Consider the following 19,770-nt stretch of genomic DNA (forward strand, 5'->3'; position numbering starts at 1 on the left):
ACCTTATATAAAGAATAAGAAGAAGTGGGATGTTTTAAATTTAATCAAACTCTACTTCTTTAACCCAAACAGCACTTGAGTTTGTTGTTTCTGCTTTAAAAACAAAGCGCAACTCTCGTCATTCCCATATAATCGCGACAGGGCGTCAGGCACGCAGTTTTGCCCGTTTATGACCTCCTCGATCTCATTCAATACAGAGTAGCACTTCTGCTAAATGGGCCGTGAGGGTATGACCTCGATCTCGTGCTCAACCCAAGTAGTGCACTCTAGGGGAGCTTTACGCTCCACGTAGCAGTCTAGAAGGGTCTGTAACTCCTCTTACTGCTTCAGCGAGACTTCGCTCAGCCCTGGCGGCAAGCTGGATCGTGCCCATCGCTGACAGGCCTGCTACCTTTAGGGGAACCTTGGTCCCTTGTCCTTTTAGCATTAAGACTCTATCGACAGGATCATGCACGGTCCCGAAACCGTTGATGAAGTTAGTGCCAACGTAGCAATCAGCGTCTAACTCGGCGTTTAAATCAGAGTGACGGTCGTCCATTGGCCATCACTGCACTTCCCATCGTGGGACGTAGTTGCTGATCACAGGAGTTGGCTTGCTAAAGTTTTTAAGCAACAACTCATAAGCTTTTTTTTCTACTTCGAGTTTTTTAAGACCAACATTTCTTTCTAATTCATTTATAATGATATTGGTTGATTCCGTATTCTTTTTCAAAATTTTAAGTTAAAGAATCACTAAGAGTAATCTCAGTATAAGACAACCATTCTGTAAGAAGTACGTTCTAAGTACATGTACTTAGAGTATTTACTTGGTCACTCTATTGTACGAAACCAAACAACTGATGAAGACTGACACTTACAAAAGATCGTGTACCTACAGAGACCTTAGCTATTTTACAAGTACTTTTATAACTTATACTTGATTTTAATCCGAAAGTATACTCGAAAAAGAAAAAAATTTTCTTTAATATATTTGATAAAAACTTTGGTATGAAACGCTTTTTATCTCTAAAATGGGCCAAATAGACATAAGTTTAAGAAACTAACTCAGAACATACATTATTCGTAAATTCAGGAATAAAGTAAGTAGTGAGCGAGTGTTTACCTTTCTAGTGCTAGACGTTTACAGTAATTGAACGATAATATTAAAAAACAATATCATTAATATCATTAACTTAAACTATATGCACAAATGAGAAAATTTTAAGGGTATGACAAATGTGCTCTAATATTTTTAATAGTTAATGTCAGGACACACTAAGGTGTTCCTATTTTGTTGCTTTGCATAAAAATTTGATGTTTATGAAAAAAATCTTCTTAGAATCTTTGAAATGTCAGAAAGCAAACCAAATAATCACATAAAAGATAAAGTTTTTTTTACCATGTTTGTCCTTTAATATAAATAAGATTATTATGTACTGCCAGTAACGGTGACATATTTTAAATTTATTCTTTGGTCAGTAACATTTCAATTTTAGGGGAAAAGTTATAACTTTGAGAAAAAACACTAGAAACGTACTCTTAATATAGTTCTCACTTGAACTTTAGTAAATTATAACTTGTAAAGGATCTGTCAGAAAAAACATGTGTAATAATTCTAACATCTAGCAGTTGTAGAATTCTTAATTTCAAATTATAGTTTAATAGCCAATTCAACAGTTACACTAATATATATATATATATATATATATATATATATATATACAGCATGATATGTAACGGTGGCAGAGCGTCAGCTACTGCTGGTAACTTGAAGGTTGGATGTAAAAATTTTTACCTTAAGGTAAACATTGTCTGCTCCTTATGTTGTCAGTTGTTTATCCACGCGCTTACTGTCTTTCTCACTCTCATGTTGGACAAAAACATCTTTAAATTTTTATACTTAAGTAATGTTACATCAAATAAAAGTAAAATACCATATCAGTAGGGATTTTTCCACTCTACACGATAGTATTTTTGCAGAAATAGTCCACCTCTTGGTCAAAAATATTATTGTTAGGTATGTCTTGCTTACGTTCCCAGGTATGTCGTCTGTACACGATTTAGAACGAGTCCATTCATAAATTGCAATAATCAAAGTATAATACAGTTGATATTGCTCATAAGAATAATTTATTTAACATCCACATTTACATACTTTAAAATAATGCTCTAAATACGATCTAATTATTTCAAAAAAATTATAGAACCTCTATTCAAAAAAATCATAAACTTTACAGTGTATTGAATGATAATTTAAAAATGTCACGTTAATAATATGTTTGTTTGATGTACATCTTTATTCAGTTAAAACTTAACCATCAATATAAACTGACACAATGAGAATAAAAAAAGTTTAAAACTTACAGAAAATAAATTTAAGTCCCCACCAAGTGCCCGGGAAGTACCCGAGGAAGTGCCCGGGAAGTACCCGCCAAGTCCCCGGGAAGTGCCCGAGGAAGTACCCGGCAAGTGCCCGGGAAGTACCCGGCAAGTACCCGAGGAAGTGCCCGGGAAGTACCCGCCAAGTGCCCGGGAAGTAACCACCAAGTACCTGGGAAGTACCCTCTAAGTGCCCGGGAATTACCTGCCAAGTACCCGAGTAAGTGCCCGGGAAGTATCCGAGGAAGTGCCTAGCAAGTGCCCGGGAAGTACACGCCAAGTGCCCGGGAAGTACCCGAGAAAGTGCCAGGGAAGTACCCGCCAAGTACCCGGGAAGTACCCGCCCCGTGCCCGGAAAGTACCCGCCAAGTGCCCGGGAAGTACCCGCCAAGTGCCCGGGAAGTACCTGCCAAGTACTTAGGAAGTACCAGCCAAGTGCCCGCCAAGTACCCGGGAAGTCGCCGCCAGGTGCCCAGGATGTGCCCGGCAAGTACCCGACAGTATTGTACTTGGCGGGGACTTCCGGGGCACTTGGCGGGTACTTCCCGGGCCCTTAGCGGGTACTTCCCGGATACTTGGCTGGTACTTCCCGGGCACTTGGTGGGTACTTCCCGGGCACTTGCCGGGTACTTCCCGGGCACTTGGCGGGTACTTCCCGGGCACTTTCCGGGCACTTGGCGGGTACTTCCCGGGCACTTGCTGGGCACTTGGTGGGTACTTCCCGGGAACTTGGCGGGTACCTCCCGGGCACTTGGTGGGGACCTAAATTTATTTTCTGTATGTTGTAAACTATTTTTTATTCTCATTGTGTCAGATTATATTGATGGTTAAGTTTTAACTGAATAAAGATGTGCATCAAACAAACATTTTATTAATGTGACATTTTTAAATTATTTTTTAATTCACTGTCAAGTTTATGATTTTTTTGAATAGATGTGCTATAATTTTTTTGAAATAATTAGATAGTATTTAGAGCAATGTTTTAAAGTATGTAAATTTGGATGATAAATAAATGATTCTTATGAGCAATATCAACTGTAATATACTTTGATTATTGCAATTTATGAATGGACTCGTTCTAAATCGTGTACAGACGACATACCCAGGAACGTAAGCAAGACATACCTAACAATAATATTTTTGACCAAGAGGTGGACTATTTTTGCAAAAATACTATCGTGTAGAGTGGAAAAATCCCTACTGATATGGTATTTTACTTTTATTTGATGTAACATTACTTAAGTATAAAAATTTAAAGATGTTTTTGTCCAACATGAGAGTGAGAAAGACAGTAAGCGCGTGGATAAACAACTGACAACATAAGGAGCAGACAATGTTTACCTTCAGGTAAAAATTTTTACATCCAACCTTCAAGTTACCAGCAGTAGCTGACGCTCTTGCGTGCGCACATGGATATAGTTCTCACTGCTTACCGACTAAGCTCCAATAACAATGTGGCAACGTCGCGAGTTCATGCGGGCGCGTATATAGCCTTCCAACCCCATTTAGGGGTAGTTTGGAACGTATTTTCAATTGGCTCCCATTTAAAAGCTATTTGCCCTAAAAAATTAATTCCAACGGGGTTCGCGTCAGAAAAAATCGCTCTACACGCGGTTCTCGGGAAATGCCACCGTTACATATCATGTTGTATATATATAAATGCCTTAATCTACATCTATTTTTTAAATTGCCTTGAGCATTATTGAGCTTCTTAGTTTTCATCACTTATTAAAATATTCTTATAACACGTACAATTATCAGAATGAAGTTAATGAAAAATTTTACAATAAAAAAAACATCTTAAGCTTATATATTCAAGAAAAGAACTGTTACAAAAAATCTTGGTAGTGTAAAAACACCTTATTGTACTATTGGGAATATGCCTGCACCACGTGACATGGTGATGTATATATGACAATTAGAAGAAAAGTAGTACAGGCTTTATATAAGAAATGAAGTTTTTATTGTTTTTGGTGGTAAAGAAAGTGTTGAGTACAAAAAATTATTGCATTACATATTTCTAACATTATGAGAGTTAGGTTGTTATTTTTTTTGTACGATGAAATCGTTTATTAAGGCCTAAACAGCATTTTGAAGGTACGAAGTACAGCTAACCCTACATTGAGCTGCTCGTTTCTGCTGCTGCTGCTGTTGCTGTTGCACCTACTCAGAGGTAAACAAGCAACTGGATGTTACGTTAAATGTAAGATGTACCTCGTACCTTTAATAAGATATTTTTGGCCTTAATAAAAGATTTCATCATAAAAAAACAACCTAACTCTTATAATGTTAAAAATATGTACTCTGGAAACTTTTTGTGTTTAACAACTTTTCGATCACGAAAAAAATCTCCCATAAGGTCTGTACTACTTTTCCTTTAATTGTTCTATATATATCGCCATATCACATGGTACAGGCATATTCCCATTACAACAGAAATGTTATCAAAAACATGTATTTCATTTTTTCCTCTACCAGTATAACGTTTCTTCTAAAATTTATAAGTTTGCGGTTCTAGAAAACATTACACATTAGTGTCCATCTCATTTGTCAGTTATATAGCTCTAAATATCATTAAAAAAGTAACTTGTATTTGTCGTGGATTGCCTATACATAAAGTTTCAAGAAAACGAGATCTCTTTTTGTTATCATTTACCTATAATGCTGTATATGGATACACATATACCCATACGTGTATACTAAAAAAAAAATTTGTCTTTATTCCAGAGTCGCTACATTACTGCACTGTACTTTACTTTTAGCAGCCTTACATCAGTTGGTTTCGGAAATGTTGCTCCAAATACTGATGCAGAAAAAATCTTTACTATAATTGTAATGCTGATTGGTTGTAAGTAACTTGAATTTGATACATACAAAAAAAGATTTTATAATTTTTTAATGTTTTGAACTCTGTGGTGCACTAAGCATGTATGTCACTCTCTTTTTAAAAAACGATTGTGGTCGGCATATTATTTTTTCTGTTAATGAAATAAAAGGTAAGAATAATTCTGTTTTTGTTCTTTGTTATAGCGATGGTTGAGAGGAAGACGATTCTAGCATGACGTCACCCCATTTCAAAAAACACGCTAGAATTGTCTTCTTCTTAACCATCGATAAATACAAACAAATAAAGTGCTATTTTCAATGAAAATCAGCTAAATCTAATCTTTTTATAATACTAAAAATCTTGTTTATATTGCAATTATTCCTCAGTCCCTTAATGCTATTACTTTGTTCTTTTCAGTATTGGCAAATGCCGCATGGTATTTCTTGGAAGCACATGTGTAGATTAGCTGAGCTAATTCTAGCACATGGCACGTTAATTTTACTTTTTCTCTACTACTGCATGATACCACACATAGATAGTCGTGGTTACGCATGCTGTGCTAATAAGTTTGTGCCCAAATTTTTTACTTTGCACAGTTTGTAGGAATAAGGTATTTTTGATGTATGAAAAAGAAACCCAACTTTACGATGTAAGGTTGTACAAAAAATTTTCTTATACATGCATATTTTAGGATCATATATACTCAGCCTGCTAGCTAAATGGTTGCTAGAAGAAGGATAGTTTTTTGGACGTTTAGCACCCGTGAAGATCATTTTTTTTTTTTTTTTTTTTCTTATGCTAGACTGTTTGACCACATTTCTTAAAAATTTAGCAACACAAGAGCAGTAGTGAACTTACAATAAGACATTAGGAACACAGCATTACAAAATTTACAACTAAGACTGTAGCTATCTTCATTTGTAGTTATATAAATGTTAATTTTTGTGTTATTCTTAAGATGGCAAAAAAAGTTACTTGACGTGTACAAGTTTAACAATGTAAAACTTATATAGAAGACTGTGTCTTCTTCGTCCACTCATCCATTTAGTTGACTATATGGGACTTCATTTTTTTAAAACTTTAACTGGATAGTAAAAACATTCCTCAAAAGTCTTTTCCATTACCTGTGACGCATGGCTACAAAATAATTTTCTCAAAGAGAAAATATACAAAAATTTAGTTATATGTAGACTTTTATAAGACTTAATGAGTAGTTAAAGTAACAAAGTAACAGAGTTCTAACGTTGGTGGAATATTTTTTTGAAAATTTGAAATAAAATAGAATGTGTTTTCTTAAATTCTTTTTTTTTATTACTTGTTGCAGCAAAACTATTTTTTTAAGAAGACTTTTACAAAAAAGTCAGCTTCAAACATTGGGGTTGATAAGCGTGTTCTTTTTTTATTTCATTGATATGAGTATATTTCATTTAATTTACATGGCTAACAATACCATTAGTGTTAAATTCTTTATGTATCGATTTTGATGCTGCTTTAATCTGGATAAATTTTCCGCGTTATTTTCTTCATGCCTTTAATTGTATTTATTAGATGCATTTAAAGTTTTCCCTTTAATTCGACTTCCTACGATTTTTTAAGTAGTTAAAACTTTTTTAAGCCCTTTGTAAGGCTACATTTTTTTACTTTATTAGGTTGTTATATATTTGGCAAAGTTGTTTGACGTCAGATGACCCTAAAAAGGACTAGTGAGCTTCTTAAGTAAACTCTTTTTTGACTGAAGTTGCCAGCAAACGCGATTGCTTCTATACCTCAGAATGATCTACTCTGGTCTGTTATTATAGCACTATACTAATTGGAAGGGAAACTACTACGTTTGGAGCTTTAAAGCTTGTTGTACAGCTCTTTCCCAACGTCTCCTGGTATAACTTAAAAGTCGTTGGCATCTAAGGCACCTTTTTTTGGAGTCACAGTTGTTTTGATGTTCTAAGGTGAAGATATTAGTTCGTGATGCTTGCCCGTTTATCTCTGTCCCATTAGCTTAAGTTTGTTTTTCCTTTATAGCTGTTAGGTTCTCCAAGCGTAGACCTTGGAGAAAATTAGTAATTCCTGGTTAAATGCTTAGAGTTCATGAGATAATGAAAAGTCGTCGCCAGGGTTCCTAGCCTTGCGACGAACAACTCCGCTCATGACGTCTGTCAGTGAATGACTGACTTGGCTTTATAGTGACTGGTTTGACAGTCTTTAAGTCGATGAATAACATCTCCGAAAATGGTAGTAATAATGTATTTGTTAACAAGCTAGTTTAAACCTCGGTGGTCCTTAGAAAAGCCGACGAGATTGATGATTAAGTAGGTAATGTAAATACTTATACTGGCCCTTTTTAGGGGGTATGGTGAGATTTCCAGTTATTTCTTACTATATTTCTTGATGACAGAGAGCTAACTGTTGGTAGCTTGACTTTTATCTTTAGAGTCTTTGTGTACGGAGACCATACCGGAGGGAGATATGCCACTGTTCAAAGAATATCTTGTCTTTAGGTGGTTCTTTGGATAATCAACCGCTCATTGTTAGTTGGAAAAGTAGGCTAAAGAATATCTTCTCTATTGTTATGCCGTTGGAATGACCACTGAGAAGGAGGCCGTCGTGGCTGCCTGTACTCCTCAGTCTTTCCTGACTTGAATTTGTTGTAAGAAATTCTTTGATGGCATCAGGGTGAATGGTTAAAATGACCACAAAACTCTAAAGTTTTTAAGGAGGTTGTGCTCTGGCTGGACACATCTCCTGGTATTCTACCGGAGACGTCATTCCAAACCCCTATTTTTCCGTGGAAATCAGTTATTGGCGACTTTGTTTTATATATTAGTAAGATTGTAAGCCGCTACTTGCGCGCACGCAGTTGCAAGACATTTCAAGGTTGATTCCATTGATGATTCTAATCCAATACGAAAGTAATAACGGCCATGACTTAAGCTGCTGCTTCAAACGTGGGAACCCCATTAAACTGTCTTTCCATCCTTGTTTCTCTTTGATTTACTTCTTAGGCTAATTAACAGTGGCCTGGTTTGCTCGAGCTTTTTTCACAAAACTTAGTCACCGTACTAGATGTTACATTTTTTTGAAATGCATGCTTTTAACACGCAACTTAATTACCAATATCATTCTTACGTTCACTTTAGGAACGCAACACAACATATTCTCCAACTTTCATAGTTACTTTGAAGCGCTTGATAAAAGAGAAAAGATAAATAGGAGCATGTACAAAGATCTTTTATACTTAGCTCACACTGTTGACGAGGGCATTTGGCCATAATAGTGAGGAAAGATCGTGTTCTTTATTTCCTAATCTTAAACATTAATTAATTACTACTAAATTACACAGTACTTATATTCAGGTGAAGGTCAAGTTACTTTTTTCTAAAATTTGTTACTAATAGTATACGTTCTCTTAAAAAAAGTTATTCCTTTAAAAATGTGTCTTCTTTTGTTAGCTTTAATAAAAATTAGTTTAAATTGTCGAAATAGGCTCTCAACATTGAGATTAACGATATTTACAAATATTCTTACATTCTTTTTTGCAGACTAAGAAAATGCTCAATTTGATTAGGAAAAGTTTTTAGTAGGGATTTTGTTTTAGCTTCAGAAAGTTTTTCATACAGGAGGTTCTAACATTTTCAAATCAATTTATTACTCAAGCTTGATGATTAATTTTTTTTCTTAACTGCATATAACAACCATAACTCTAATGGTTATTTGTTACACAAAAATAATTACTTAACACTCACACATAGAGGAAATTTTCAATATGTTTGACGATTTAAAAAACAATGATTTGTCTTAATTTTTTAGAAAATTTGACTGATACTCAACTTCCAGACAACATTAACTTCATTCTTAGACTTGGCCCTAATTTTAAATTTTTTACTAACCTTACTTAGAATATGACGATAAATTTGATGAAAGTCATTGAGTCAACTTTAGTTTTTAATAATTTAAAAAATGTTATTTCTTCAAAGATAAGACACTCTTGTCTGTTCATTTTTAAAAGTTCTATTGTAAATAACAGGAAGTTGTCTTGCTTTGACCAAATTATTAGCAATAACCTCAACTTGACCAGGAAGTATCTCAAAGAGCATGATGACCTTTTTGTAACTAATTCAGATAAGGGAGGTTCGACAGTAGTTATCTATCAAACTGACTATGTTAACAAGGTTGGATCTGTATTGGGTGATTCTACTTATCATAAGTTCCTCACTAAGAAGGAGGGCAGCAGAGTTTTTTCTCGGCTAACAAAGTGTGTCAAAAGAATTTTTGACTTTTGAAAACACAGATGTTTCTTTTTTGCATCACAGATTCCTGAACCTTAACAATTCAAGTATAAGTTTCTCATCTCGTGCTTATGGACTGGTCAAGTTTCATAAAGTGGGTCATCTTGCCGGACTTATTGTCTCATCCCTTCGATCGCTTTAGTATGAGCTAGATAAGTGATTTTGTAAGTTTTTTAACAAAATTCTTAATAAGTCTCCTTTTTCTGTTACTAACTCGTATGACATCAAAAAACAACTAAAAAACATGAGCATTTCAAAGAACTTTTCTCAAGTTTCCTTTGATGTCATCTTTCTCTATACCGACTTATTCTTCAATTTAATGAAAAATTGTTAGAACAAAAAATTAGGCTCGTTTCTTAGCCATTGACAAAAAAAAATTCCTTAGTATTTTTAATTTTCTCATCAATTCTAATTATTTTAATTTTAATAACAAAATAAATAGACAGAAATGTGGAACCCCAATGGTTAGTTGTTCTTCTCCATTAATCACTGAAATTGTTAAAGAATTTTTGGAGTCAACTATCATTTCAAAATGTGGAAATTTCATATGATCCTATATGCGCTATGTAGATGATTGTCTCATTAAAAAAACATCACATATTAAACATATTTTAATTTGTTTAATCAATATAATGCGTTCTTACAGTTTACAGTAGAGAAATAAGCTAATAACTCCATTCCATTTTTAGACATATTAATCACACGTATTCCTGACTCTACATGTGTAATAGACTTATATAAAAATCCATCATCCTCTGAACGCCTGTTGAATTTTTTTTTATAATTGTGTCTGCCACAAAATAGCAATTTTTTATTCTTTAATTAATAAAGTTTTTAAGCTGGTGGATCCTAAGTTTAGGTCAAAAAACATGCGGGAGGTTAAAAGGATTCTTGCCGATAATGCAAACTCCTGTTATTTTGTTGAAAAGTATATCAAAGCAAGAATTAGCTTACGTAATAGACTTCATAGTAAATTAAAAAATACAGCACGTGATGGGGCCCGTGACTCTTTCAAAAAACGTTACTTCAGTCCTAGAACTCCATTTATTGTACTCCCGTACTTCGGACCTTTAGAAAAGTCTTTACGTAAGATTCTTTCTGAATCTAACATTAAGGTAATTTTTTTCTAATTCATGTAAGTTTACTAATACAATATATGATATATGATATAATAAGATTGGGTAAGATAAAATTCTTACACCTAAAAGGGGGTCATAGTTTAATTAATTTTTTGTAAATGTGGTATTTGTAATGTGGGTCAAAGTAAAAGACTTCTTGACATTCGTATGAGTGAGCACTTTTAGATAGTTGAGAAACAGGATAATAAATTTGCCATTCATTTTAATTTTAATTTGGATCATCTTAAAATTTTTGAACCAGGAAAAGAATAAGTTTAAACGCGAATTTTCTAAAATGGTATGCATTCCTGTTTATGATAACAATGTAAATAGACATATAGACACTTGAAGATAAAGTATATTTTATAAAAGTTTTTTATGAGATATTCAACAAAAAATCAGTCGTAATTACTCTTACGTGGCGTATTCATTATATACGTCATATTCAGTTTAATATGTTTCTTGGTTTATCAACATCCCCGAATATTTCACCTAATTTTTGTGCACCCACACCTCCATGATACTTAGTTTTATCTGTCGCTTACCTTATCATATATAATCTTTAACGTTTACGTACGTACATTCTATGATGTAACTTTTGAATAGGAAAAAAAAGATTTTTATCCAACAATTATTTTTGTACATTTATAATGATGCACTAATTTTTCGTCGCTCTGATCGCAGTGTTATGTTGTGTCCTAACACTTTTATTGGTATTCATACATAACTCTTTAGATTTTGCTATTTGTTATTCTTAATGTTGTTATTTATTTCTTTGTACAATATTATTAGTTGCCGTGAGGATGGCGTCAGCATGACGTTGAAATATTGGCAGTTTCGTTAATTATTGAAATAAAGTCATGCTTGAATTACCACCTCCTAAACTGTCTCACTATTGATTATAAGACTATGGAGCAAGTGTTATGATGATTTACCTTGACATAATCAATGAAGTTATTACAAAAGATGACACTCTTACATTTATTATAAATTTGGAGATTTTATTGCAGTTGCATGTAAGAAAAACAGTGTTTATTAGATAGTTCTGTAATGAGAAAATAATTAGAAATGACAAATGAGTTTGAGGAATCATTAACAGGAAAAGAAAAGCTTCACAGAAAATTGGGCCATGTTAATTCTAATTGTCAAAAAACAGTTTGTGATAAATAATTACTAAATGGATTACAGTTAAGGAAGATAATTAAATGGTTAGATCTGAAATGAACAACAGTAGAATTTAGCCTGTAAACTTATTTAAAAATTAAATCCTAAATGATGACGATAAAAATAAACAAGAGCCCAAAAATGAACTGAATGAAAATAATAACAGAAATACGGAGTAAAGACGTCCAAAAAAGAATGTAAAAAGACCTGCGAAGTATGAAGATAAGAATTTTGTTTATAATGTTATTGTATATGTTAACATTGCAACGAACTATGCAAATGTGGATAGTCAAGTAAGTTTTGATGATGTGATGAATTCCTATGATTTTAAAAGTTGTAAAAATGCAATCAACAGGGAAGCATCTTGTTCAAGTAAAAATGAAACTTGGAGATTTAGATTGGAATGGGCTTATATAAGAAAAGATGATAGTTGATGGTGTTTATAAAGCAACCTTAGTTGTATGGGGATTTTAAGAGAATATTGTTGAAGATACACAGTTACCAGATGCTAAAATGCAGACGTCAAAAATTTCAGTGGCATACTGTTGTCAAAATAAATTAATTATTGCACAGATGGATGTAGAAACGGCTTTTTTGAATTTTAAAGTAAAATGTAGGATAAACGTTGAAGAACCTAGAGGTTATGAAGAAAATACCGAGATAGTTTTGAAATTAAATATGGCCCTGTATGGTTTAACATAGAGTCCAAGACTTTAGTATAAATTTTTTGACACAAATATTAAAGAGTTAGGATTTATAAAATGTTAAAATGATTGTGGTCTACATGTATTAATAAATAAAAATGAAACTATTTGTTTAATTTTGTTTGTTGATAACTTACTGATTTATGGTAAAAATAAAACTAAATTGAATTATATTGAAGGCTTGTTGTTTTCTTGTTGAACCAGTGCACTTAGCATGTTAAGGGATTAAATCAAGATACTTAATTTGAGCATTGTTGCACATAAGTTCAGAGACAAGATCTGATATTAGTTTTTGTGTTAGTTATTTGAGTAGATGCTAAAATCGTTAAAATAACACTCTCTTTAAATATGCGTCAAGAATTTAGGAACACTTATTTTTGACAGAAGATTCAAAATTACTTTATAAAAGGTATAATAGAGGTAATCTTATCAATTGTTTTGTTGATGCTGATTGGGCCAGTGAAGTAGTTAATAGGAGATCTACGGCAGGTTACACGGTGAGATAATACAGTAATGTAATTTTTTGGAAATTAAGAAAACAAAACAGTGTTACCGAATTGTCAACTGAAGCTGAGTATATTGCGTTATCCGATAGCGTAAGTGAACCGAGAGTAATTAAGATGACTTTACGTGATTTAAAAATTGAGTTGAAAAAACCTATTAAAATTGATAAAGACAATACTGGTGCTATAAGTATTGCGAAGTATGGTTATTTTACGAGAAATTTAAAATACATTAAAACACATCATTACATTATAAATGAGAGTTGTGCAAGAACTTTAATTGATATAGTAAAAGTTGATTTGAATATAAAAGTTGCAGATGTTCTGATAAAGCCATTAGGACGTCACAAGTTTGAAAATTTCAGAGAAATGTTGAGTGTTATATAAATTAAAAAGGTTGTGTTAGAATATAAGTAAGTTGATATTGATTGTAGTAAGCTACATCTACTGTAAGGCGTATATACGACTCGTACAAGACACAATAAGAGCAAGACTGCATATAATGAGGAAGTATAAGCCACACTGATGATGGCCATTGCCAGGGATGCACGCTCGCGTCGTGTCTCTCTCAGTGTTAAGACGGTATTTATTTTATTAACAATAACTATCAGTGAGACTTCACATAAGACTATCGAATTCAGTATGGATATTATTGATAATGTGCAAAAAGTTGGTAGAGGGTACATGAGCTAGCCAACATGGGAAAAAATACTCAGTTATCAACAGACAAACAAAGCCTTAACACATCAAAATGCACAGTTCTTTACAAGTCTAGGTTTCAAGATAATCATTGGCTAAAATTTATTGGATATTTTTTTGCTGTTTTGAAAATGGAAGAAGCTTTAAACATTCGGTCAAGTGTTGCATTTGACGAATCAACTGCACACTATAAGATCTATACTTATTTACTATGTATTTTATCGGCATTTAACAATAGTGATGCAATTAGTATTGTGATTTAACATCAAGATTTATGCCTGTTACCTTTGCACAGTGCTCTACATATTTGTGGAAGGTTTACATTGACCAATAACGCTGTATTTGAATGAACTGAATTAGTTAAAAAACTAGGTTGGTCATTTGTTTGGAAAAATATGCTGCAAACTTAACGGGATTAAAATTTATCAGTGCAAAAATGTTGGCATAACAACAGTGATGAAGGGATGGGTGTCGCACTATCCCACTTAAATTTCAATGCCAGAAAACGCGAGCTGGTTATATGTTTCAGAGACAAGCAAGTTCATAAATGATGCATGTTATTTTAACGTTTCCATACATTTTAGCATGATACTTGGCTTTGCTGAAGACTATTGTGAAGTTGTTGTAAGCGCAAACTTTGAATTATTTCTGACAAGATCGAGAAATAACTTTAATGCAGTCATACAAATAGCTACTGATGATACTAACAAGGATTTGAAAATTTTATTGATTCGTATACAGTGGCTCACGCCTTATGTCAATGCGTCAGATAGGTACAAAATTTGCATGCTTGATGTTATCGCAAAAGACCGACCGATTACTATGAGTTTTTATAATTGGGAGCTATATGAGTACCCTTTTCTCTCATTAACTTCAAAACATTTTTGGACTGTCAAAACATCAAATTAGCTTGAGAAACTATGCTTCCTCATTTTGGGGTTTGAGAAAAACCGTAAATATCAAAAAGCAATAAGTGCTAGCCGTTTTGATTATTGTAGCATAAGCAATGTTAAATTATTCCTCAACTCACAGTATTATTACTACTATAATCCTAATCTCGATATTAACAACAATTAGTTTGAATTACTTTACAATATGTGTACAAATTTTCAAAATTCATACTATCGTAAAAAAATAGAGCACATGCTTGGTAAAAATCATCTTATTACGTTCATGCCCCTTATTGTTATTGACTGTTTAAAACAAAATGAAGCTTTGACAAGCGTACCATTTGATGTGCGTTTGCAACTTGAGTCAAAGGATAATTTTTGACCAGAAACCGCTGCCTATTGTCTAATTTGACACGACACGATCGCATAGTTGAACATAATCCTGTGACTGGAGACGTGAAAAAGCTTTTCTAGACTTGCCTGGAGATGAAAACACTGTTGCATCAGTCATTTAAGTTAGTCTTTATCGTGATTAAGAACGTAATGGACATGCAGGGCTTTTAAAAAACTGGTTATAATTATGCCTTAAGAAAGTTGGTAATTTTTTCGCTTAATGAATATGTTTAGCCATTTGTTTTTCTCTTCAAACCACCATTTCCTTAGCTTAAATTGTAAGGTGAATAAATACAAACGATTGAATTTATAGCTTGAGCTCAACTATCATGGACTTGATTAGTGATTAGGTGACATCAACTACGTAAAAATTGGCAATGTGCTTCGAGGGAATCTTCAAGATGCTTCAAAGATTTTTTTGAACAGTGAGATTAAGAAAAAATGGCTCAAGTGGTTCAACTTTTAGGTTACTGATATGTCAGACTATTCACCATTTGAGCTACCAGCTTTCGCAAGCGCATGCTTACATTATTATGGTTCCTATAAATTGAATGTGGATCATTCATAATGTAAAGAAAATTAAAAAAATGCATATTTAAACAGGATAGGAAGTCACTAGCTCTGATAAAGAAAAGTTATAAATAGTGGTTGCTCAACATATTCCTCTCAGTTTTTCGCAATGTGTAAAAGTCGCAAAAGCAACAGCAAAGAGAAGAAGAAGCTTCTTGTTAACGGGGAGGACGAGTAGAAGTAAAATAAAACACAGTTTAAAAAAAAAAAAAAAAAAAAAAAAAAAACAGGATCGATAGAACCTCATCAAATAAAAAATCTTTTTTTGAAAATAAAGGTTTTAAAAGAGTGTAGTAGTTTCAACATGATTTAAATATAGATATTCAAAACTTTTGAGGGGCTGATAATATATCTTTATATATTGTGGGCATTTGATGATCAAGCCACCTTGCGCTTATAACGAATTGTCGCCTAATGCAAAGTTATAAAATAATTATCAAACGCGGAAAGTGCATGGTATTTGAGTGGTATGATGGCGACATAACAATAAGTAATTTAAAGTATTGTCTTACTACTCTTGGTGGCAGCGCCCACCACAAGAAACTCAAGAGAAATCAGCGTAAAAAACTCGTGAGGGGTTGCATTTTCTGACGAGTACTAGCTAGGCTTAGATACTTGGTCTTTCTGGTGCTAGCAGAGGATCCACCATACTCCAAGCTCGCTTAGATGCATCTCTTGTTCTTGCTTATACGTGCATAACTGATGATTGCTTTAATGCACATTGTGATTGCTTCTACGCATTGTTTAGATATTACTGAAACTTCTTTCTTATGACTTTAATGCTTTATTTATACTTTAATGTTTCGATGCATCTTTATTTTTGATTGTTTTGAGATAACAAACTTTGTATATAAAGCCATTGGTACCTTAAGTTGAGCCCACGATGCTTTTTATCTTTTTTAAGCCTTAGTATATTGCATGTTAATTTCTGCTTTTCAGCAACCATCAAAAGCAACAAGCAACATCGAACGAGGTCGGAAGCTTCACCGTAACATTTTCCATCGTCAACATGATCAAGGGTAGGAAGTACTGGGGTGGCTAGTCTTATAACTCCAGGTTTTCCTCAATCTACAGCTTGCTCGTAGTGACAAGTGCCCACTTTCATTTATTTTTTCTCATCTTGTCATTGATTGCCCCTTGGGAAGAGGGGAGGGACACTCGTAATATACATTTTCTTTTGTTGTTGCCATGGAAAGAAGCCAACGGATTTTGTGTTACCGCTCACGTTGCTCTACGGGATTCGCAAAAGTTAATGTACCAAAATTGTACCCGCTCACTTTGCTCTCTGTTCCTGAAGTAATGCTTCACACTTATGTTTGAATCAACTTTATGCTCATTGTATAATAGTTAAAACCGTTACATACGATTTTTTTATGGCACTTAACGTGGGGAACGAGTGACGAATAGTGCCAAGATTGGGGGATGAAAGTACTATTAATAAGCAATAATTAAGCATAAAATCTTAAAGAATAAAATTGACATCACTCGCGTGTGCATGAAAAATTGACAGAGCATAAGAAAATATGCTTGAAGTGACAGAAATATCAAATACGTAAAAGGGTCACGGTCGAAGGGGGCAATCTGTTTCGAGAGCAACACTAACAGGTAAAATGCGCTGACATACGTTTAACTTGGATGTGTATGCTTTAGCTGAAGGTATAACGAAGCGAGTGTGTCTACTTCGCTTTTCAAGAACCTCGATGTTTATGTACGTGACGGTAGGGCTAAGTGTTGGTTGATCGATATCATAAGATCGTGTTACTAACCATCTTTATTCACTCCATTGTTCGTGTATTTCTTTCGTTATTGTTGACAAAATGACTTATGGCAGGCAAACCAGAGACTTCTTATTTAAATAAGGTAGAGTTGTCAAAGATGAGGAGATGCATAACATTACATATCGGCAGTTCGTTCGTCAGCAAAACGCAATAGACGAAGACGTCAAGGACATAGTTGAGATGAATAAGCAATTGAGAAAGTGCGTCAAGATTTTAAAGCAATGCCAGACGCACTCGAGTGATGTGCGTGAAATTAAGGCCAAATTTTCCCGTGGAAAAAAAAAGTAGTCGGAGAAAATCTACAATTTAATATGAATGTGGAGAACGCCTTGGGAAAAAAGATCCTTATGCTTGAAAAAGGTGGAACATAACAGTGGCAAGTCTCGACAGTCATTTAAAGGTCTACAAGATAAGATGAAAAGATAAGCTGTGGATACTGATTGGGCGTATGATGAGGTGAAAGTCATGCAGGATTGGTTGGGTAATTTTTTTTAAGAAACTGCACAGGATTACGAAGATTTGAGTCATACAGTTCTAGAGAGAATCAAAGATTTACGCGAGTAAGAAAGACAAACGTTGACTGGAAACTCGATGCCACTGAACTTGGCTGTTTCCAATGACAAAGGTTGCAATGGCGAGCGATCTAGTTTTTATTCGAGATTGAACGGTACTTGAACGAAGCGTGCCCTATTGATGTGAAGCTGCCATGTATCTTAGCAGATTGTAGCGAAGATACGGCACGAGATTGGTGGTATCTTAATGAACAAAACATTCAAACTCTTGAAGCATTCAAGTGAAAATTCCGTGACCAGTATTGGAATCCAGCGATTCAATAGAGCTTACTAAGACAGTAAGAGTTCTGGCAGTACCAAGTGGATGGAAAGTACATGAGGGTTGAGTATGCGAGGCATATGTTTGATTTGACCCAGGATTTGGATGTTTCTGCGGACAGTAAGAATATACTGTAGCAAGTCGCTGCTTACTTTGAGCAGTTTTTAAAGCAATCATGTACCATTGTGATTCCAATGATACATCTCTGCTAGAGTTTTACCTGAATTTGATGCGGATAATTGGCATCGTTGAGGTCAGATACAAGAGAAGACCATAAGTAGTTTGAATACTCCCTTGACGTCACACGGAAACGTTAATTCGAATATGAAAGTTCAAAGTAATGCGCACAACCGTAGCAATCAGCAATCTTGGCAGTCAAATCAGATATCGGTAGATACGGTAACGTAAGTTGTGGATAGAAAGATGGCCAGGCATCTACAGACGGTAGTTCATCTGAAAGATCCTTTCATCATGACGCTAAGTCAAAAAAAGCTGGCACAGTGTGTAACGTTATGGATTCAAAGAAAAAACTAATAAGCATTGCGTTAACGAACACAAAGAGACTTTGTCAAAAATGTTTGATGAACCGAATGTCCTGTTGTAGTATTATTATAGAGAAAGTTAAAACAAACAAGAAAATGAAGATTTGATGTACGTTAACAGATCGTGGGGCTATCAGGTCGGGTTGGCATCATCGTTTGTTGTTTTATGATGTGTATGATGAGTTGTTGTGTGATATCGATCTGATTGACCAAGTGCAAGAATAAGTATGTCCTGAGATTGCAGTTATGTTAAATGGAATAAAAGTCCTTGCTCTGTTGGATTCAAATCACTTGCGTATCAGAAGTGTTTTATAAAACACATAAGAAAATATGAGAAAAGCTGCCAACGTTGACAATTACGGGTAAATATATTAAAGTAGCGACAGGTCAAAGGTCATGCAAGGTTAAAAAGCAGATTCTTACCCCCTCCGGTGTCGGACGGTTTGTAACGTCGTTAACATGTGTTGTAGTGCCCAAGCTTGCACGAGAAATAATTTTGGGTTTTAATCCTTTCAAAAAGCTCAACGTGGTTATAGACCTAGTAAGGACGCATGTGTCTTTACGCGTGGAAGATTAGTCTGTAGATGTGCCATTGCTGCGTAGAGTTAAACAACAAGACGCCTGTAAGTCATATTATATCAAGGTCCTGTAAGAAAATATCGAACCCAATACCATTATTCGTAGTGACAAGATTAATCCACTGGACGGCAGTTTTAGAGTCACCGCAGAGAGAATTGAAGATAAAACAGAATCGAGTAATTTGACCGATAAAAAAAATCGCTTTAAAGAAACTTCAAAAAAAGAAGAACCCTTTAAAAAAAGTGGAATTCCGTCGTTTTCGTCCTTATTTCGACTTAGCTTACTATCTGTTTAGACCTCCTACTACTCTAACAATCTCACAGTTCTCCAGAACACTTCACATATCTTCCACCGGATCAAGCCAAAACCTTTCTTGACCCCCACCGCTCGCTCTCGCATCCCACCACACCATTTTTGTAGAATCTTACTGACACTCTACTTACTAATAAGGACCCCAAAGCCTACTATTACATATACGTGTATACATATTATTTTATTAACAAGTTATGACAAGACATAAGCTTTCAAAAT

At 34.3% G+C, this 19,770-nt stretch overlaps 1 protein-coding gene across 1 annotated transcript in view; it reads left to right on the top strand.

Moving 5' to 3' along the window:
* Nucleotides 1-19,770, top strand: part of sei (potassium voltage-gated channel seizure) — a 755,411-nt gene that overhangs the window by 447,900 nt on the left and 287,741 nt on the right. The window contains exon 7 of the mRNA XM_089596947.1: nucleotides 5,086-5,206. Within this exon, the coding sequence (XP_089453073.1) occupies nucleotides 5,086-5,206 (121 nt within the window). The remainder of the gene's footprint in view (nucleotides 1-5,085; nucleotides 5,207-19,770) is intronic.

This window comes from Copidosoma floridanum, unplaced genomic scaffold (genome assembly GCF_036245765.1).
Source record: "Copidosoma floridanum isolate Cflo_tuat_1 unplaced genomic scaffold, Cflo_Japanese_pri ptg000030l, whole genome shotgun sequence".
NCBI classification, from domain to species: Eukaryota; Metazoa; Arthropoda; class Insecta; order Hymenoptera; family Encyrtidae; genus Copidosoma; species Copidosoma floridanum.